The sequence below is a fragment of the Podarcis cretensis genome (assembly GCF_951804945.1).
Source record: "Podarcis cretensis genome assembly, chromosome: 8".
Taxonomy (NCBI): Eukaryota; Metazoa; Chordata; class Lepidosauria; order Squamata; family Lacertidae; genus Podarcis; species Podarcis cretensis.
This window is the reverse complement of record NC_137177.1, coordinates 43,183,977-43,206,671: the sequence shown is the minus strand read 5'-3', so window position 1 is coordinate 43,206,671 and position 22,695 is coordinate 43,183,977. Positions and strand designations below refer to the sequence as shown.

The following is a 22,695-nucleotide window of genomic DNA, read 5'->3' as shown; positions in this document are numbered from 1 at the left end:
ATAATTCAGCTTGGAAAGGGCCAAGTGGGGAGAAAAAAAGATAAATTCCATAATTCTGGTGACACCATACTGAACACATGGCACTGCCAGGAAGGCCTCACCAGCTGAGTGCAGAGACAAGTACCCTGGTTTTTATACAGAGATGCTGCAAGGATTTATTTTTATTTCCTTTGAGTTCTGAGGTTGCTCATCATGTACAGAGCACCTGAAAACAAGTACGTAAGCAAAATATTTGGAAAATTGCCACTCAGAGCAGGGTGTGGTGAAAGTTGATATCTTTAATGTGCACTGCCAAAAGGCTAGGGTGTGACCTGGAACAGAAGGTGAGGGGAGACAGAAATCCTTGCTAATTTGTTGAACAAATCTTTATGGGGAAGGGGTTTAACCTTAAAGTGCTGCATCATGTTGATGTGGAATATAATACTCCCTGAAACATTTTCATGAGCAAAAGGCAGAATTTACAGCAAGGAAGCATTACAGGTATAAAAACAATAATGATGGCTTGTCATCTTTTATATAATACAATTAAACAATACTTCATTAGGACTAACATGGGGATGTTTTCTGGCAGATCACAAATCTTCATAGAAATAAGTTAACCTAACTGTGTCTTGGTGCCGTCAGTTGATACCAAAAGCTACCCATATAGACTTCAGCAGTAGAGAAATCTGCAGTCATTTACATTGACTTGCAGCAAAGGGCACCTGGTGGCTTTGGATCTGTGTGTGTTAATGTGGATCTGCCCCCATAATAACTGAGGGGGTGAGATATAAAGTGCAAAAGGCTAACATTGGCACAGAGTGCTATTCACGCCCCTCCTTCAGCCCCCTCAAGGTGATTTTCTTCAGACTTGGATAATTTCCTGTATCCTTAGTGTGTTTTTTTTTGGGGGGGGGGGGAGACCTTAGACAGTAGATGGAAGGCGAGGTAAAAGTGGCATAAGTAGAGAAAGCTTAGCACCTCAATCTTTGTGTTCCTTTTGTGGTTTCGATTCCATACCTGCCCATTGTTTTACATATAATTGAGGCAGGTTGTCATTTAAAGCCGTGTATCTTCAGTCATCAAGTGTAGTTGGGCCCTGAACTTTGTCATTAGTAAGATAACACATGATATAGAGCAGGATTGTTAATTACCTCTTCCCTGTGGTAAAGGAGTTGGGTGTATGTGTGCCTGAGACGCAAATCAAACTGATACTTCTCTTTAAATTGCAACACCTAAACAGACCCTGAAGTGTTTCCAAAAGTGGCTAATGCTGCCTTTGAATATAGGCATGAGATCTTCATTCCAGGTCCTATTTATGCCTGTGTAATGTGTTTACTGAAAAAGATACCATTCTTTTGTTCAACCTTAAGCAATAGCATTCTGCTGACTCAGTGTTTACTTGAGTGATTTGTAATAGATTTGTATATCTGATATTACTAACATTTTTACTTTGTGTTTTGATATCCTGCCTGGTAGCTGATCTTTCCTTAATGAGGAGATGTAATTTCAGAAGTATATAGCTTATTCTTCCTATATGCATACACACAGAGAGATAGCTAAAGAGAGAGATGCCTAAAGACACTTCACAGACCACCTGTAGCTCTGTGTTATGCAAATCCCACTTCGTGTTATATACAAACACTTAAGGTTAAACATTAAAGGTCATTTTGATGATGAATAAGACTTGTTAAACTTTCAGCAAAATGATTGCACGGGTTTAACTTTGTAACTATGCCCTCTATAAGCTTTCTGCTTGAAATGGAATGCAGGTCATTACTTGTGAGTTGATCTACTGGCCAGTAGGCAACCTAGCCTATTGTTTAAATCTGGAAACCTTCAAGTCAGTTTTACTCCTAAAAGAAATGAAATGAGAATAAATTAGAGGAAAACTCTTCCTGATGTGTATTTCTTTCTCCTTCCCATTTTGTTTTTCTGAGCTGTTTTCAGTTGCCATTGAAAGCTCAGAGATGATTACTTCATTACTGCTGAGGCCTGTTGGCATAAAACCTCAAAGGCCCTGCCATTAGCTGTCTGAGATTACACATTGTGATAAGATGGAACTTGCAATATGACTGAGAGACAGTATTGGACTGAAACCTGGGAGACTGGGGTTGTAACCGCCACTCAGCCTTGAAGCTCACTCCGTGACCTTGAGCCTGTCACTGCCTCTCGGCCTATCCTACCACATAGTGAGACAACACATGTGCACCTTGAGTTCCATGGAAGAGAGATGAGATATGAATGTAATAAAATGTGTGAATGAATGGTGTCTCCAGATCAAAAAGGACATGTGGGAATGAGCATTGATTTGCTGGATCAAATTAAGGACCAACTGATTCACAATTGCCCCCCCCCCCCCAGTTGCAGCCAGCAGCTCACAGACCTAAGGCTTCACATGCCCCTAATGGATGGATAATAATTTCTCATTATAGCATATATCAAGACTATTCAATGCAGGCATTGCTAAGTATGTTATATTCTTGTTCTGGCTATCCCTTATATCTGCTCCAGTACAACTTATGCCTTTCCCTATTCCAGGCCTTTCATTGTGGCTGGCAAAGTGTGGTCTCCCTTAGGCATCCAGATTAGTGTGTGGTCATTAATGAACGTTGTTTCCCAGGAAATGTGTGGATTGTTTTGCAACCTTAGGTTTATATCTGATTGGATTTGGAAAACTTTATCTTTTTATCACTTGAAATAATTCTGTACAAATCCTGTGCTATGAACTGAGCAGATTTAGGGAGTGTATGCATAGCAAATAAGAAATAATGTGTTGATCAAAATTCCTGTTAAGAAAACAGAGTTAACTTCCTATATTTAACAGCTGGCATGAAAGAATTTTATGCTGTGCACTAAACATCCACAGGCTGATACCATTAAGTGATACTACAGACTTAAACAGCTGCTTTTTCTCCTTTTCTTAGTACTTCTGTTTAATAGTGTGTGTTCATATGTAATTGAAAAACCTATTCTGAAATCTGAGAAATTTTTGTATGTGACCTTCCTTTGTTTATGTCTTGTTCTAATCATTTTGTAAAAACAGCTATGTTTTCTGATTTCAGAACAAAGCTGAACTATAATCCTCCAAAGGATGATGGCTCCACATATAAAATTGAACTTGAAGGGATATCTGTTGATATTATGAAAGAGATTTTGGACTACATCTTCAGTGGTCAGGTTTGTGTTTCCAAGGTTATTCCTACATATCTCTGTATGTCAGTTCTAGTCATAATCTACACCTTCAAAACACCCTTTGAATAGAATGGGCAGAAAGTAGATTGAGGCAGGATGTATTATCAGAGTGGCTGGTCAGATCCCAGCCAAAGTAAAAAAAAATCTCATGCAAGTGCAGCTTGAGCTTGAGCTGCTCTAACAGAAAGAGTTCCTTTATATCGCCAACTTCAGTCCAAGCTTTGGTGTTTGCTGATACCAGTGGGGCTTCCTGTAAACTCCGTTCAGCAGTTCAGTGCTAGTAACAAGCCCTGCTTTGGGCAGAGATGATCTGTGCTACAAAGTTCCTAATTGCAGCTGATACCAAATAACACAGCCAATCCCATGGGGTTTGCTTTCACTGCCAATCAGCCACATTGACAACAAGCCTCACTTGCAATTAGGAGAACACTTCAAGGCTCCTGGTGGTTCCTCTGCATCTGCCTCTCTCCCTGCACCATACCTAATGTCAAATATGGTGGGTGTTGTTTGGGGAAAATAGTCTTGCAGGCCAAATTGTTAACCAAATCGTCAGGCCTAATTTGGTCCACAGGCCAGAAGTTCCATACTCCTGAAGTAGTGGATTGCAGACCAGTTTCCCATGGACTATCTCATCCCTGTTGCTTGCTGAGATTCTTGCAAAGTTTGCTAAATGAGGTGGAAGCTGGTCTGATCCTTACGTTATTTATCAAGAGGGCACATTGCTTTGGTTTAACAGTTGAGAGATTGTGAGCATGATCTTACATACAGTAAAAGCACAAGAAAACTGCTGGATGAGACCATGGGTCCAACTAGTGTAACATCTTGTTTCTCGTAGTGGCTAGCTAGAAGCTTTTAGGAAGTCCAAATCCTGGGTGTGAATGCAAATGCTTCCCCATGTTTCTTCCCCCGTGACTATACTATACCACCTATCAACCTGCAGGTTTTGTTTAGGTGTCATGGCTAGTGTCTTTTCACAGACATATCCTCCATGAACATTTCTGATCCCCGTCTTAAAGTCATGTAAGCAAGTGGCTCTCACCACATATTGCAGCAAGCAAATTCCAGTATCATACTGAAGTCATCCTACCTCTGACTCCAGGATGACTTCAGAGATGATCAATGTGTAAATGTGTGACAAGTGACACAGGCAGTATACTGGAGGTGGAGGAAAGAAGGCCCATGGCATAAGTACAGCATACACTTCTACTTCCCTCTCCAGTGCTGTGCTGTTACCTTCTCACTAAAGTAGAGGCAAAACTCCACCAAGCTACGAAGGGGGAAGACAGTTAGTTGCAGTAATGGACACTAGTGCTGCCCTTTCATATTTGAAACTGAACTAGTTGTAATTTCCTCTCCTCCAAAATAAACCTTTTGCAGATCAAGCTAAGTGAAGACACCATCCAGGACGTTGTGCAGGCTGCTGATTTATTGCTGCTTACAGACCTAAAAACTCTGTGCTGTGAGTTTCTGGAAGGTTGCATTGCTGCTGAGAACTGTATTGGAATCCGGGACTTTGCACTACACTATTGTCTGCGTCATGTTCATTATCTTGCCTCCGAATATCTGGAAACACACTTCCGGGATGTTAGCAGTACGGAGGAGTTTCTGGAACTGAGTCCTCAGAAAGCAAAAGAAGTGCTGTCCTTGGAGAAGCTGAATGTTGGGAATGAAAGACATGTTTTTGAAGCAGTTATTAGATGGATCTCCCATGACCCTGAGTTAAGAAAGGTACAGAATTTGAAGTTACGTAATGCTGCTTCAGAAAAAATAACCAGCACTTCATTGTACTTGGGTGCTTCAAATTGCAATGCATTGTGGGATTTGGGTCCATATTGTAGACTACTGATGTTACCAGCATCATTCTGTCTGTACCCAGACATTCTGCACCAAGAAAAACTGAATTCTGCAGCATATATAGATTAATCTGGCCAAAGAACTTTACATGTTTTGTTTACATTAATTTCCTTAATTCATTCTACATTTTACTAATTTGTATAATTCTAGCAATGCCTAGTCAGAGAGAGGAGCAAGTTGCTGTATAGTGGACTCCTGTCTTCCCCAACTATTCAGCTGCCCCTTGAGATTCTGAGATGTAGGAAGGTATTCTTCACTCACTTTCTAGCCTATTTCTCAGCCATAAGGACTATGAACTTGTTTTAAAATGAAAAATTAGATTAAAGGAAGCTGATTTGTACTCCTAGTGCCATATTATGTACTTCTGCAGAATTGCAAAATAGAGACAGCCCTTCATATTACCAAAATAATCCATATGCTGTGGCATTTTTCATGTCAGTGCTTCCTCTTCCAAGTCAGTATATCCTGGTGTTGTATAAGCAGGGATTCTGAGAAATAAGCTTTCCATAAAGCCATATGCTCTTGTGACTGTTCTATGATTTGGCTTGTTTGTTTGCCTAAAATATCTTTCTGCCTCTTCAGGTTCACATGAAGGATGTAATGTCAGCTGTGTGGGTATCTGGGCTAGATGCTACCTACTTGCGTGAGCAAATGATGAATGACCCACTGGTACGGGAAATTGTCAAAGAATGTAGCAACATTCCACTCACTCCGCCACAGCAGGGGGAGGCAATGCTAGCATCTTTTAAACCCAGAGGATACTCAGAGTGCATTGTCACTGTTGGTGGTGAAGAAAGAGTGTAAGTGGCTCAGGCATGCTATTTCAGATCTCAGAAGTGGATGGGGGTTGGAGAGGGATGATACTCGAGTAATTGTCCTATTGTTGGTTATATTTGAGATTAAGCTGCAAAACTACATTGTGCTTTATTTTTTCTTGTATGCCTTATAACTATGAGTTGTATCCAAAGATGCACTTCCATTTGTGGGAGGTTTCTTCTGTTCACCAAAAGGGTAGTTTTGTGCTTGGACCAAGGTGTTGCACAAGGAAAATAAATAAACCAATAGCAGATATGTTCTTCTGTTGTGCCACCTCTTGCACAAGTGGAAGCATGAAAACTACTCTAAAGCCTACCTGCTACAGTGCTGTGTGCACTCTTATGCAAGTTAATGTGCAAATGTTTGTGCAACAGGGCTAACAGCTATTATCCTTCTGCCCACTGTTCCTTGAATCCTGCCCTTTAGCAGTGTTACCAGTGCAAGGAAACAGGCATTTTTCTTCTGAAGCAAAGGGTTATGTGCCTTTGACATGCATACTACACATACCACCATTTAATTGTTTATAATATCCATTCAACATGAAGAACTTGTAAACTGGCCAAAGACAGAGGTATGTGAGCTGAAAAACATGGAAGGTGACTGACTTATTCAGAGTTCATTTATTTGTACAAATTATTGTCTAAGTCACCAGTGTGTGAAGCCCTGTGGAAAACCACCTCCTCAAAACACTAAGAGGGAACAAATCACGTTTTATTTCTATAGGAATACTTCATAACCCATATCTCACCATGCTGGAGTACCAGATAACCTTGCAACCATGTCTACAAAAACTGCCTGCTCACTGTTACAGATAGGTAGCCGTGTTGGTCTGCCATAGTCAAAACAAAATAAAAAAATTCCTTCCAGTAGCACCTTAAAGACCAACTAAGTTAGTTCTTGGTATGAGCTTTCGTGTGCATGCACACGAAAGCTCATACCAAGAACTAACTTAGTTGGTCTTTAAGGTGCTACTGGAAGGAATTTTTTTATTTTGTTTTGCCTGCTCACTGTACTTGTATGTACAGTAGCCTGAAAGATAGAAAGGAAATGTGCAGCTTCTGTGACTTGTTGCTTAGAGGCAGTTGTCACTCAACACAAGTGACTAGACAAGTGGCTCTCTACAAGCCTGGTCTAAACACACGTGCTTAGCAGAATAGAAATGCCAGGCCATAACATCTAGCTCAATATTGTCTGACAGTGGTTCTCCAGGTTTTCTGACTGCGGACATTCCCAGCCGGGCCTGGAAGTGCCAAGGATTGAACTTGCAACATCTGCGTGCAACCTATGTGCTTTACCACTGAGCTCTAGAGCCTTTCTCCTGACTTGCCTGACCTATTGTGCCACCCTCCTGCCACACACACAAAAAGGATTTAAGTCTCAAACAAAAGTCAGTATAAAGCATACAAACAGAATGGATGCTTCTACACTGAAGTAGAAGATTTGCTGTATGGGGCAAGGTTGCTGAGTTAATTTATTCTTTTTCTCCTGTTCAGATCCCGGAAACCATCAGCAGTAATGAGGTGTATGTGCCCTCTTTATGATCCTAACAGACAGCTATGGATAGAACTGGCTCCTTTAAGTACACCTAGGATAAATCATGGTGTGCTTTCAGCAGGTAGGAAAGTTATTTGTTTCTTTAGTAGGAGAATACAAGGCTAAATCTGTTAACTCAGGGGTCAGCAAACTTTTTCAGCAGGGGGCCAATCCACTGTCCCTCAGATCTTGTGGGGGGCCAAACTATATTTGGGGGGGGGGGATGAACAAATTCCTATTCCTCACAAATAACCCAGGGATGCATTTTAAATAAAAGGACACATTCTACTCATGTAAAAACACACTGATTCCTGGACCGTCCGCGGGCTGGATTTAGAAGGCGACTGGGCTGGATCTGGCCCCCGGGCCTTAGTTTGCCTACTGATGAGTTAACTGTTTTCAAAACCAATATTGTTTGTTTGTTTGTTTTGCTTCTTTGATCACAGCCTTGGAGAATATTAACCTGTGAAATACTCAAGAAGGTTCTCAAGTATTTTGGAGGACAACCAAAGGGTAGAGACTCAGTTAGAGTCAAGATTGGCAACATATTTGGTAGATCCTGCATCTGTCGTTTGTCCTCCCCTGCCCCCAAAGCTCAGGCAACTTTCCATGAGAAGCAAAGTGTCACCACCAAAAGATAACATTGGCAAAACATATGTGTATCAACTTCTTTGGAACTTCCTCATATAGTATATACTGTATACAAATAAAATAAAATTCGACAAACTTGGCAATAGGAAAACTACACTCATTCCAGACTTTCTGTGTTGCATCACATATTCAAGCATCAATAGATTTTGTAGGAAAGAATTTAATCAGTTTAAAACTGGTATCAAAACCCATGGCTTTGAAGTATTCTTATAAGCTTTGAACTGCTGTTCGGTATCTAGTAGAAACTTGTTAAACATGTTCTTACAAGAACGTTCTGCTTTAAAACAACTGGAATCTTGCTCTGTGTTATCTCCTAAATGAAAGAATAAAACTGTTCCCAGTATAACATTTTTATTTTTATACGTTCATTGGAATATAATTTCCACAAACTAGTGTTCAAGCCATCTTTCACCTGTTGCAATACATATATTATAAGGTATAAAGACTAAGCAGCAAAAAGAAAGAGATATCAACACTGATTTGGACCTGTAACTGCCATAATTCTGAATACCTGATAAAAGATCATGATGGTCATTTGTGATTATGGCTTCCTGGAACCTCTATGTTCCAAGGCAGTATGAATATCCATTGGTGGGAAGCAACCACGGAAGAGGGCTGTGGCCTTCCATGTCCTGCTTGTGGGCATCTGTGGGTGATAGACCTCTGGTCTGATCCAACTAGGCTCCTAGTTCTCACGAATACCAGCTAGATGTGCCACCAGTGCAACTTGCATTTCCAAATCATTTTGTCGTCTGTTTTTCAGAAGGGTTCCTGTTTGTACTTGGAGGTCAAGATGAAGATAAAGCCACTTTAAACTCTGGAGAAAAGTATGATCCAGATACCAATTCATGGAGTTCTTTACCACCAATGAACGAGGCAAGTTTGCCTTTTTGTTAGCCGTCACCCCCACCCACCCCAATTTCTGCAGTTTTGTTCTGATCAGATCTTTGGATATCCATTTATGTTGGTTAACAAAAACTAGAATAGTTATTTCTGTTAAATTCTTCAGTTTCTTTTGTAAGTGAATTTAATAAATGCTACTCTACTTATTTCCAATAGGCACGGCACAACTTTGGCTTGGTAGAGATTGATGGAGTGCTATATGTTCTGGGAGGCGAGGATGGAGAACGGGAACTCATCTCTATGGAGTCCTATGACATTTATAATAGGACTTGGACGAAGCAACCGGACTTGACAATGATTAGGAAGGTAGGAACTAAGCAAAAACAGGATGCTATTTTTCAAACTGTTTCTAAACTGCTGCATTTGGTTTAATGTTACTTGACTTCTGAGCTGCTCATTTCTACACTTCTTTCTCGTGTTCCTAAGTTCAGAAAGGTGGCTAAATCTCAAGCTGATACAGAGCAAGGTTGAATTCCAGAAGAGCAATCTTGAGCCAGATAATGGCTCAAAACACTTACCTCATCAACTGTTGTATTTTCTGTTTAAATTGCATTAGGAATGGTAAACTTATTATCTGTTGGTTAATGTGTGAGAGAACTCCTTCCCCCGCCACATAAGTATTTTGATTTTAAAGGGCTCGTGCTTCACTTTATTTTTTTCCTTATTATTATTACTGTCTGACATATACATTAACCAGATGACAAACGGTGCATGATAGCTTTGGATTTTGCTTTTTTAAGATTGGTTGCTATGCGGCTATGAAAAAGAAGATCTATGCAATGGGCGGGGGTTCGTATGGCAAGCTTTTTGAGTCCGTTGAATGTTATGACCCAAGGATCCAGCAGTGGACAGCTATCTGTCCTCTAAAAGAGAGGAGGTTAGTAAATTACTAGTAACACGTATCATTGCCTTAATCCTGCATACCATCCAGTGCTCCACAGGTGAAAATAGAGGCACATATATGCGTTTATAAACCACCCTTATTTCTTGCAGCAAGGATCGTTTCCTGAGATGCTACATCTCCCCAATTTACATGGTCTACATAACTGACCACAGTATTGTTGTTGATGTTGTTATTGTTGTTGTTATTAATTTAAATTTATATGCTGTCCTTCATCAAAAAACTACAGGGTAGTTTACAACATGGAATGCAAATGAAAGTACATAACACGATAGCTATACAATGTGAAAATCAAAACAATTATATAAATTATTATAATAAGAAATATGTAATAAAATACAGATTCTCATAACAGCAACATCATAAGAACTAATGGATTTCAGAGTGTAAGCTGCAACTCAAAACACTGTCTATTGATAGGCAGTTATGGTTGCAGATTTTGTCTGTGGGATGTTGTCTTTAGTTTGTGCAGTTGATTGTTCCCTTTTTGGAAAACTGAATTGCATTTTTTGAAAATAATTCTTAGTGTTTAAGTTGCTGCTACCAAGGTAGGAACTTGTTAGGTCTCAGGAGTTATGGTAGGTTTCAATGGATATGAGATTCATAGACAGATGAACAATGGGGATGGCAAGGCAGCTTAGAAACAAATAGTTATACTTTTCTAAACAATCAATAAACTTATAAGATTAAAATAATGGGAACGAGCAAGTGTGAAAGGCTTGTCAGCTCAGGTAGCTGATGTTGTGGCTTTTACATGTGTGTGATATTGTGATCATACTGTCCTCTTTGGTTTTCATGCCTTCACCTATACAGCATGTATTACAGTGGTACCTCGGGTTACGAACTTAATTCGTTCCGGAGGTCCGTTCTTAACCCGAAACCGTTCTTAAACTGAGGTGCGTTTTCGCTAGTGGGGCCTCCTGCTGCCACCGCCGTACAAATTCCGTTCTCAACCTGGGGCAAAGTTTGTAATCTGAGGTACTACTTCCGGGTTAGTGAAGTTTGTAACCTGAGGTGTTTGTGACCTGAGATACCACTGTTTTTTCCTTGACTTCATGTTGCTTTTATTTTACGAGTGACGGGGTCTCTCTTTTTTATAGCATATATCTCATTACATTAGGCCATAGTTTGTTTGTTTTAAATCACTCCAAATGTTAGTAGCTCTGTGAAATTCTGCTTAATGTCAAGAGAGCAGGAATTCTGAGGTACCCTGGACACCCAAGATTCCTCTTACATCTTTTTTTTTTTAAAGGTTTGGGGCTGTGGCCTGTGGAGTTGCTTCAGAACTCTATGTCTTTGGTGGAGTGAGAAGTCGTGATGACAATCAATCCAGTGAGATGGTGACGTGTAAATCAGAATTCTATCACGATGAATTTAAAAGGTAACAACTGCTAAGATAGCTCACTAACATGATCTTCCAGCCTCTAAAATAGCTGTTGACCTTTTTATCACTTACAGTTTAATTGAATAGTTGTAATGCAACTGCATAGGGACGCGGGTGCCGCTGTGGGTAAAACCTCAGCACCTAGGACTTGCCGATCGCATGGTCGGCGTTCGAATCCCTGCGGCGGGGTGCGCTCCCGTCGTTCGGTCCCAGCGCCTGCCAACCTAGCAGTTCGAAAGCACCTTCGAGTGCAAGTAGATAAATAGGGACCGCTTACCAGCGGGAAGGTAAACGGCGTTCCGTGTGCTGCGCTGGCTCGCCAGATGCAGCTTGTCACGCTGGCCACATGACCCGGAAGTGTCTGCGGACAGCGCTGGCTCCCGGCCTATAGAGTGAGATGAGCGCACAACCCTAGAGTCTGGCAAGACTGGCCCGAACGGGCAGGGGTACCTTTACCTTTACCTAATGCAACTGCATATGTGGAGGTGCCCTGAATCTAGCCCAGCGCAGTCTGCTCTGATTGAGAGTTTGTAGAGGTGCTGCCAGACTGATATATTTTCCAACGCTGACTGTAACCTGATTGTCAGGGAACTGCCATCGGAAGGACAGGTGGTGAGAAGGCTTCAGGAGAATAGGAGAGGCACTTCTTCAGCAGAAGAGGGAACCAGTAGGGGGAGTGCGGGAGCTCCAAAGGAAAGGGAGTCGGAGGGGAGGCTCTGGGATACTTCCAGTGAGCACAGTGAGGAGGTATCAGGACACCCTTTAAGGACCCCCACCCCTCGCCGGAAACTGTCACGCAGGGAATCCAGGAGGCGCATGTCCGTGAAACAGCTTTTATGTTGGAAACGTTTCCGCAAACGCCCACTGTCAGATTCTACCAGCGACTGACGGAGCCACCCCGAAGGGCTCCGCTCAAGGCAGGGCTTCACTACACTGAGTGAGCTCTGAGGGATCAAGCTTTAACGCACAAGCAGCTCATTATCCCACCACAGCAATCTGACAGTCCCTGAAAGCAGCTTGTGCAAAGAGAGGCATCATGAGCAACCCAGCCGGAGCCGGAGATGGGGGAGCAGCTGCAGCCGGTCCTAGCCTGGAAGAAAGGTACAGGATGTTGGAGGTACAGTTAGCTCTGCAAACGGCGAGGCTTGAGGAGAGGAGGGCTCATGATGCAGAAAAGGGGAAAGCCGCCCAGCTCTCGAGGAAAGTGCCTGGACTGGTGCAGAAGTTTGGGGGTGATCCCAGGAATTATCAAGCCTTCAGGACAGAGATGCAATATGCCCTCAATCTGCAGTTTGATGATTTTCCTGATGAGGATTCGAGGGTTGCTTATGTGATTGGGCATCTCGAAGGCGGGGCCAAAGATTGGGTGAGGCCACTAATGGCAGCCAATAATGAAGCCCTAAGGGACACAAGGAAGTTTTTTCGCGCCATGGATCTGATGTTTTCCAGCGAGATTGAGCAGGGAGTGGCGCGCAGGCAGTTAATGGCGTGTAAACAAGGGAACCGATCTGTCCGTGAGTACTGGACTGAGTTCACCATGTTGATCCATAAATTAGGTTGGGATTTGTCAGCGGAACCGATACAAATGCTGTTCGAAGAAGGACTATCTTCGGCAGTGAAAGACGAACTTTCCCGGGGGCCCAGGGCGGAGTCTATGGACCATCTGACTAAATCAGCGCTGGCCATAGGATCACGCCTGGAGGCCAGAGCCTTGGAGAAGCGGGAAGGGAAAGGGGAGCGTTGGAGGGATTTCCGCATTCCAGAGATTCCAGAGCAGCCTTCTCTGCCAGCAGAGCCGATGGAAATCGGAACAGCGCGCGCGCGCGCAATTTCAAACCCCAGTGAAGGGCGGAAGAAGGAGGGAAAAGGCGCCAAGAAATGTTTTCTCTGCCAACAGCCAGGTCACTTTGCCAGAGTTTGTCCGCAAAGAAAGGAATGGCAAGGAATGGCGGGAGCTGTTGGGGAGGAGGGAGAAGGAGCTAAGGAGCAAGTAAAAGCCAACGCCTGGCTGCCACCGACGGGGCACAGCAGCCAGGCCAAGGAACAGTAAATGTGCCCACGCCAGAACCCCCAAGACCAGCTCTTGTAATAGAGGTATTGCTGGAGCTGGCAAACGGACACCCACTAAAGGTGAAGGCGCTATTAGACTCAGGCAGCTCCTGCAACTTTATGAGTAAGGAGTTTGCAGCCGCACATCAGATACAGACCATCCCTTTAAAAAATCCCCTGCAGGTGACCACGATTGATGGGAGGGCGCTGTTGGGGGGAGAAGTAAACCAGCAGACTGTCCCCATGACAATGAGGGTGGCAAGACACACGGAACTGATAGCGTTTAATATAGCCACTTTGGGAGGAGCGCCCATCATTTTGGGGATGAGCTGGCTAGCGCTGCATGATCCGCTTGTGGGATGGCATCAGAGAGTGGTTTCCTTTGGGTCAGCACATTGTATGGGACACTGCACAGAAAGAGGGGGCCAAGTAGGCACTCAGGCCACGTTAGCAAAGATAGAAGCAACGGATCAAGGTAGGGTACCACGACAATATGCAGATTTTGCCGACGTCTTCAGCGAAAGGGAAGCAGATAAACTACCCCCGCACAGACCCTTTGACTGCCAAATCAACTTACTCCCAGGAGCACAATTGCCAGTGGGCAAGGTGTATGCAATGTCTGACAGGGAGATGCAGGAGCTAAGGGAGTTTATTGACAAAAACCTCAAGCGTGGGTTCATCAGAGAGTCACGAGCGGTGGGGGGTAGCCCAGTGTTCTTTGTGGACAAAAAAAATTCGGACAAACCGAGATTAATTGTGGACTTCCGGGCCCTAAACGCAGTGTCCGAACCCGTGACTTTCCCTATGCCCAGAATCGATGACATTCTGACCCGGGTGAGAAAAGGGAGGATTTTTACCAAGCTGGACCTGAGGGGGGCGTATAACCTGATACGTATGAGAAAGGGAGATGAGTGGAAAACCACTATGTTCACCCCCTTGGGAGCATTTGAGTACTGCGTTATGCCTTTCGGCCTCCAGGCGGGATCGGCAGTATTTCAATCATTCATGAATCACGTACTAGGACCATTGCTGTACAAGAACTGCGCTGCGTTCTTGGATGATGTACTGGTGTACTCAGAGGATGAAGAGCAGCATGTGCGAGATGTACGAGAGGTACTGAGGAAACTGCAAGAAAACCAGCTGTGGGTGAAACTGGAGAAGTGTCAGTTTCACACCAGGGAGGTGGAATTCCTAGGGTACCGGTTGTCGGACAAGGGGCTGGCCATGGATCCTAGCAAGGTGCAAGCGGTGCTGGAATGGAGGCCACCGAAAACTAAGAAAGATGTGCAGAGGTTTTTGGGGTTCGGAAACTTCTATCGGAAGTTCATCAAGAACTTCGCCCACTTAACAGCCCCCATCACGGATTGTCTCAGCAGTAAGAAGAAATTTGTCTGGACGGAAGAAGCGCAGCGAGCTTTCGAAAGTTTAAAGAGGGCGTTTGCTTCGGAAGAACAACTCTTACACGTGGATCTGCAGCAGCCGATGAGGGTGGAAACCGACGCGTCTGACAGAGCGGTGGGCGCCGTGCTCCTGCAGCCAGGACCGAATACGTCAGAATGGAGACCGTGTGCCTTCTTCTCGAGGAAATTGAACAAATCTGAGAGGAATTATACAGTGTACGACAGAGAATTACTCGCCGTCCACGAAGCGTTCAAGAGATGGAGACACCTGTTGATTGGGGCGCAACACAAGGTTCAAGTGCGGACAGACCACAAAAATCTAGAATACTGGAGGACAGCCCGAGTATTGAACCAGAGACAAGTAAGATGGGCGCAAGAGTTCTCCAAGTTCAATTTTGAAATTCGCTACGTGCCAGGGGCTGAGAATGTCAGGGCGGACGCTCTCTCCAGAAAACCTGAGTACTTGGAGGGGGAAGGAGGGGCGGAAGAAAGACATATCATCTCGGAGGACCACTGGGTTTGTGGGGCGGCATTGGTGGGGCAAAGAGAACTGGTAGAGGGTATTGAGAACGATGAATATGCCCAAGAAAAACTTAGGGAACTCAGGGAGACAGGTGAGAACGCAGGGGGTTTTGAGGAAAAGAACGGAAAACTATATTACAAAGGGGCACTCTACATACCAGATGGGGAACTAAGAGGGCGGGTGCTCAAACAGTTGCATGACAGCCCCACGGCGGGGCACTTCGGGCAGCACAAGACCATGTGGTTGGTTACCAGGGAGTTTTGGTGGCCCAAGGTGCGGGAAGACGTGCGGGAGTATGTCAGGGGATGCGACAGGTGCCAAAGAGCAAAGGGAGAGAGGTTGGCGCCAGCAGGGTTATTAGAACCCTTACCCACCCCAGAAAGGCCATGGGAGATGGTATCCATAGACTTCATGACCGATCTACCGAGATCCAAAGGGAAAACCGCGGTCATGGTGGTGGTAGATCTACTAACTAAGATGTGCCACTTTATAGCTTGTTCACATGCAGTGACAGCGGAAGAAACCGCAAGGTTGTTTGTGAAGCACATTTTTAGGTTGCATGGCGCCCCCTTGAGGGTTTTGAGCGACAGAGGAAAACAATTTACTTCCAGGTTCTGGAGGAAACTAATGAGCATGTTGCATGTGGAGGTAAGTTTTTCCACCGCCAGGCACCCAGAAACAAATGGGCAAGCAGAAAGGGCAAACGGGGTTTTGCAACAATATCTGAGGTGTTATGTAAAGGACAGAGAAACGGATTGGGTAGACAGGTTACCTCTGGCAGAATTTGCCTACAACAACGCGGAGAACGTGTCCACAGGGATGAGTCCCTTTCTAGCCAATTATGGGTGTCATCCTCGGGCGTTTCCAGGAGAAGGAGGGGGGAGGTGGAGTGTACCTGCAGCGGAAAATTTTGTTGAAGAGATGGAAGCGATCCACCGTCAGCTCCAACTCAACTTAGAGAAAGCCAAAGAAGAATATAAGAAGCAAGCAGACAGAAATAGGAGGGAAGGCGAAACCATAAGGGTGGGTAACCGGGTGTGGCTATCCACCCAAGGACTGCCGTTCAAGGGAGGGTGTAAGAAATTGAGACCCAAACGGTTGGGACCCTTTGAGGTCATACAGCAGGTCAACCCAGTAGCATTCAAACTCCGATTGCCCAGTCACATGAAATTGCACCCAGTATTTCACAGGTCATTACTGTCGCTGTACAGAGAGGGACGTGAGTGGGGGGAACATGAGAGGGAGGTGACCCGGACACCCGTCATAGAAGAGAGAGAACGCAACATGGATGTGGCAGGGATCATTGATTCCAGGTGGAAGGGAAATCAGGTGGAATACTTGGTAGAATGGGAGGGGGAGGAAGAGTCAGAAAACACATGGGTACCGGCAGAGGAAGTCAAAGACGAGATTTTAATAGAAACGTTTCATCGGCGTTTCCCAAGAAAACCACAACCAGTGGCAAGATTTAGGAGGGAACACTTCGGTACTACAGATGAGGAAGGGGAGTTTGAAGGGTTCCCAGAGTCGGGGGTGGAGGTGGAAACAGATTCCAACGAAGGAGAGGAAGATGGGGAAAGAGACGGAAGGCCGTGGTTAGAAGTGTTTGAATCCTCGGAGGATGAGGGGAGTTCCTTCCAGGGATTTCCGTCCTCGCCGCCAGTAAGAGAAGAGGCGGGAGGGGGTGAAGGGGGCCCTGGGGGGGAGGTGGATGTCAGGGAACTGCCATCGGAAGGACAGGTGGTGAGAAGGCTTCAGGAGAATAGGAGAGACACTTCTTCAGCAGAAGAGGGAACCAGTAGGGGGAGTGCGGGAGCTCCAAAGGAAAGGGAGTCGGAGGGGAGGCTCTGGGATACTTCCAGTGAGAACAGTGAGGAGGTATCAGGACACCCTTTAAGGACCCCCACCCCTCGCCGGAAACTGTCACGCAGGGAATCCAGGAGGCGCATGTCCGTGAAACAGCTTTTATGTTGGAAACGTTTCCGCAAACGCCCACTGTCAGATTCTACCAGCGACTGACGGAGCCACCCCGAAGGGCTCCGCTCAAGGCAGGGCTTCACTACACTGAGTGAGCTCTGAGGGATCAAGCTTTAACGCACAAGCAGCTCATTATCCCACCACACTGATATTATTTAGCTTGAAATTCCAGCCAGGGACCGTCTGCATGCAGTACATGGGCTCCATTGCTGAGTTATGGTCTCTCCCCTTTGGGGAAAAAATAAATATATATGCCCTGTTGCATGAGTAAATCTAACCCCTGGCATTTTTTCCAGATAGAATAATAGATTTATTGTTATGAAGTATTAGTGTATGCCAACCTTGTTTGGTTTTTCATTTAAATCTTAACTTGACCTGTAAGCTGCATCTGCATAGTTTTCATGAGAACTGGTTCAAAGTTCTTGCTTCTGTGGGTTATGCCTGAAATAATAAGCAAGACTGAATACTTAACAGTGGTGCCATACTAATTGTGTAATGTTAATCTTCCTGTTCTGGGAGCATATCTTTCTAGACATGTGGTTCCACTTGTTTACATCTGTTAACCAGAAGATGGTGCTATTTTATAAGGATAGACTGTTTTTTCGACCTCTCTCTCTCTTTTCTCTTCTTATAACTGTGTGCCAGACAACCATTTTTGTATCCCTTCTTTCTTCCTATACTGGGACTGCAAGCTGCTCGTTTGTTTGTGCACATCTTTAAAGTTACTCAAGCAGCTCTGTGCTCTTAAACACATGCCAGCAAACCTGCTGGAGTGAATACAGCAGAGGAGGAAGATTGGCTCAACAGTGAGGATTAGAGACATTGCAAGAAATTAATGAATACAAATATTTGAAACATATATTTAGATTTTGAGTTGCTGGTCAGCCTAGCACAGCATTGTCTGCTCTGACAGGTGGCGGCTCTCAGATGGAGTTGTCATACCACCTGAAATCCATTCATTTGAAGATGAGATTGCACCTACGACCTTCAGAATCCACTGAGTAATGAAGCCTCCCATCATGTAAAGGTTGACGCCTGTTAGATAAGATGCTAGTATTTGCACTAAAAAATGGAGCACTGAGAAGGGGAGGACACAGGAAACAGTGTACATTTCAGGCACTAATTGTACAAAAGAAAGCTTGTATGGACATTTTTACATCCACCTGCTTCATCCACGAAAAGGATTCTGGTATGCATTCAAGACCCAACCTAGATGAGTAGGGAGGTAGGCCTCGAGGTGTAACACAACATCAGGTTAGAAATCCTATTCTTAAGATATCCACAGACTTTCATTCATTTTTTTTTGCCTGGGGTGAGTAAATTTGTGAGGCGAATATCTTTGGCATCTGTGTGTCTCTTGGTTGCGAAAAGCCCTGTACAAATTATACTTTAAAGGTTGCCTTTTCTTGCAGGTGGATCTACTTGAATGATCAGAACTTATGCATCCCAGCCAGTTCTTCGTTTGTGTATGGAGCTGTGCCCATTGGGGCTAGTATCTATGTGATTGGGGATCTTGATACAGGTTAGAATCTAAACAATATATCTTGTGGGTTTTTTCCTTTATTGTATGTATTTGTTTCTCAGAGGACATACTGTAAGGCAGAGGTAGCTAATGTGCTCCTCAAGAGTTTTGCAACTTACATTTTTGGAGTACTGATAGTATGAAACTCTTTCGTGATTCCATGTTTAATTCTTTAGTTCTTTTGTAGCTTGTTCCACTTGCTTAAAATTAAATCCCACACTTAAAATATATAAGGCAGATTAGGGGAGGAGACTTCATTCATCACCTTTCTATCTGAGTGCCTTTTGGAGAGCAACCATGCTAACATTAACAATGTTAATGAACATTGTTGATGTGAAATTATAGCTGGGAAAGCAAATTATCTTGTTTTCACTTATTTAAAATAAGTATAACCTAGCTTTCTTTCTTTCTATTCTATCATGCATTTTGTTCTAATAAGCTTGACTTGTTCAACCAAACTGAGGGTAATTCAATTTTGCCACCGATCCCTGTCGCTTTGAAAAAAGTAGCCATGTTAGTTCACTTCAGTAAAAATGACCATTCTGTGACATCTTAAGTAATTTGTTATGTAATTTGTCACTTGCAGTTCACAAAAGACTCATGTGATAAAGTTGACTCTGGTCAATGAAAACTCATTGCACAATAATGCGTATTCTGGGATTTGAAAGCACCATGTACTACTTGAATTGCATTTATCTGCCTTGTTCATTTATCTGTTTTGGCCAAGGCCTTTTTTTGTATATTCAGAGCAGTTAATCTTGCCAAAGGATTAGGATATCGGCATTCTCTCATCAGCTTGGCAAGTGAGTCAACATAGGCTCCAAAAACCATCTGTTGGTCATGTTCAGCCTTTACTCATCCATCCAGTGTTTTCCTCACGTCTTTAAAAACAGTCACTGAAAACTATGACATAAAAGGAAATTTTGAAGCTTTCTGCAGTATCACTGCTAAACCACTTGTCTGGCTTCTTCCCAAAAGACAAGCCCAAATGTCATCTCAAGAGCCAAAGGTGTCCATTAATGCTGCGTTTGTTGCATCTTAGCCTTTTAACATTTTGCTATAAAACCTTTTCAGATCTGGCTATACAAACTTGAAGGGGGAGGGGTTGTTCTTAGGATTTGAATAGTTTATATGTTGCTAGCTCCTGTTCTTAAATGGTCCATCATTGAAATACCACATTCTGTATTCTCAAATAACATTTTACAACTAACAACTATCTCTTTCTTGGTATGTTTAGGGCACAGCAAATAGGGGAGGGGGTTGGGTAAAAAATGTCAGAAATAAATATATCCTTAATCTGCATATTTGCAATAGAGCCTTCCCATATAATAACAGTGTGTGATGCAAAATGCATTTGTTTTTGAACTTGGTATTGCTTTGCATTTTTTTAAAGTGAGGGAAACCCAGTTCGGCAACAGGTTTCCATTTCGAATTCCACTGGTGCTATTGAGTAAATCTTTTCCCATATGCTGTTTAAATCCTAAAGCTAAAAATATATTTCCTAATAGGTACCAATTACGATTATGTTCGAGAATTTAAAAGAAGCACTGGAACTTGGCACCATACTAAGCCACTCTTTCCATCGGATCTTCGCCGTACTGGATGTGCAGCTTTGCGTATAGCAAACTGCAAGCTTTTCCGGCTCCAGCTCCAGCAAGGATTGTTCCGCATCCGTGTTCCTTCTCCTTGAGAGAACTTCAGAAAACAGAGGAGATGGGAATAATTTGAGAGGCACTCCACCATAACAATATATCTTTATATAAAGGAGAAACAAACATCTTGCGGCAGAAACTTAAACTGTATGCTCGGCTTTGGTATGGTATCTGTCCTGTTTTTTTAACTGCTTAAATGCTTAAGCCTCAGCATTTGCTTTGGGGCAAGTCATTGTACATTGAGAAACATGGTTGAGGAGGTATCTTAAGTTCAGTTTATCTAAAGATACTAAACCATGCTATTGAAGCAGTTCCTTTGCTTCAAACCAGGAGGAGTGGATTAAAAAAAATGAAACCTATTGAAATTGGGACGGTGGGGGAATCAGTAAGGGACATTTTCATCAAGGAGAATTGTTACAAGTAACTTTGCTGTGTTGACATTAGATGACATTGATAACACAGGAAATCCTGTATGAAAACCGATTTCACTAGTATGCCAAAAGAGACTGTTTACTGTGGAGAAAGATGGGCAGTTGCACCTTTTACTTCAAGGCCTTCCTGACAATTTAAGGCCTGTGCCTGAAAGGATAGAATTGTACATATGTCACTTTTCAGTGTGTTTTCACTCCTAATAATCTTTTTAAAAACATACCAGTATGTTTAAAATGGACTAAACTGAGCTAAAGATTTCAGTACAGTAGAGAACTGAGAGTGACACAGATTTTTTTGTAAATCTTGTGTACGTCAAATGATCTAAAATGGTGTGTCATATGTGGACCAGCACAAAGCCTCATGCTGCAGCAACCACTCACTTGAAAAACAGTGAGTGAGGTTGGGTGGGTGGGTGAAGGCTGGGTTTTCCAGAATTGCCATGCTATTACTATCAGCCAGTTTACGCAGCACACAAATCTGATTCTGATTATTATAATAATTTTTAAAGAGAAATACAATGAGTATTTTTCCAAACAACTTGAAAGTTGCTGCAGGTTTACAGGGCTGAAAACTTTAATATCTATACTAGTGCAAAAAGTGAGGAATGTAAAAGACTGATTTTTAACTTGTGGGGAGGGTGGGAGTGGAACTATTGAACAGTAATACATTTCAGACTTGCTCTGGAGAATTATATTGGGATCAAAAGCTGGTGTACAAATGACCTATTTCTAAGATATAGTCTTACTGAGTACTGTTGAACTTTAGAGTGCAGTTATAGTGAAGTATTTTTTTCTGGGTTTTTTTGTAACTTTTTGCTCACAAATAATAATATTTAATTGATAGCAATTTTTGCTGGTAGAACACTGTTTACCTCACTACTGAAACTTTATTTTGTTACTTTGTTAGTGAAACACAATAATTTTAAAAAAGAAGAAATGGAAAAGGGCACAGTCTTGCACTACAACCTTTGCAAACTATATCCTTATAAGATTTAGTGCTTTACACTTTGGAAAGTTGTAGGACCTCAGCTGTGCCTGTTGTTTACGCTACCATAAACCCAGAGGGGTGCCTGCTGTCTTAGAAGGTAACACTGAAAGAGAAGTGACAACTAGTACCACACAACAATGCTGTATTAATTCTGTTGGAAGAGACTCCAGAATCTAGGAAGTTTTGACAAGAGTAAGCACATTTTAAGCCTCATTTAGTTCAAGAGAAGAGATTTACCACGCAATTTTGTGCATGTCTACTGTGAAATAAGTCCCATTAAGTTCAGTAGGTCTTGCTCTTCAGTAACTGTGTTTAAAATTGCAGCCTTAAGGACATGCTCAACATGTCCACTATATGTTAGCTTGATCATGGCATTCGTTCTTAATAAGATAGGTCAATTATGTCACACTTACACAAAGAGTGTATTCTATGCATTTGTGCCATTGCGGATACAATTCAGAAATTGAAGTATCAGAATTCTGACTCTGCTCAGAGGTTACAATCCAAAATAACATTTGTCTTGACTCATTCAAGCAATGGAACCACAACTCTGCCCCACTCCCCAAACAGTGGGAGCTGAGAGATGCTTCTAAGTGCATTCATATAATACTATAAACTATTTTCTCGTCAACTTCAGAAGTTTTGCAGAAAATCCAACGGCTGCAATTCTCGAGTAAGCCACCCTCTTTTATAGTCTCCCAATTTTCCCTCTCAGCGGCAAGTGGCCAACTTATTCTGTAGCAGCTACTTATTCCTTACAGGCAGCTATGCCCCACCCCGTTATGCTTTGTGCTTTTGTGTTGAGGGATTCTTCACATATTTTCAGGCAGAACAAAGGACTAGCGAGGGATAATCTTGAGTTGCTTATGATCCTATTGGGGTGGCAGCATAGGGAATTTACCAGATAGTTTCCAACTGAATCCTTACCTGTGTGTTGTCC

General features: G+C 43.1%; 1 protein-coding gene across 1 annotated transcript in view; it reads left to right on the top strand.

Moving 5' to 3' along the window:
- GAN (gigaxonin) overlaps nt 1-22,469 on the top strand; it is a 39,584-nt gene extending 17,115 nt beyond the window's left edge. Inside the window, exons 2-11 of the mRNA XM_079989330.1 lie at nt 3,045-3,159; nt 4,552-4,902; nt 5,611-5,828; nt 7,338-7,459; nt 8,792-8,904; nt 9,088-9,237; nt 9,672-9,808; nt 11,085-11,213; nt 18,575-18,684; nt 20,193-22,469. Coding sequence (XP_079845456.1) covers nt 3,045-3,159; nt 4,552-4,902; nt 5,611-5,828; nt 7,338-7,459; nt 8,792-8,904; nt 9,088-9,237; nt 9,672-9,808; nt 11,085-11,213; nt 18,575-18,684; nt 20,193-20,374 — 1,627 coding nt within the window. The 3' untranslated portion in view covers nt 20,375-22,469. The remainder of the gene's footprint in view (nt 1-3,044; nt 3,160-4,551; nt 4,903-5,610; nt 5,829-7,337; nt 7,460-8,791; nt 8,905-9,087; nt 9,238-9,671; nt 9,809-11,084; nt 11,214-18,574; nt 18,685-20,192) is intronic.
- Nucleotides 22,470-22,695: the final 226 nt, after the last annotated feature.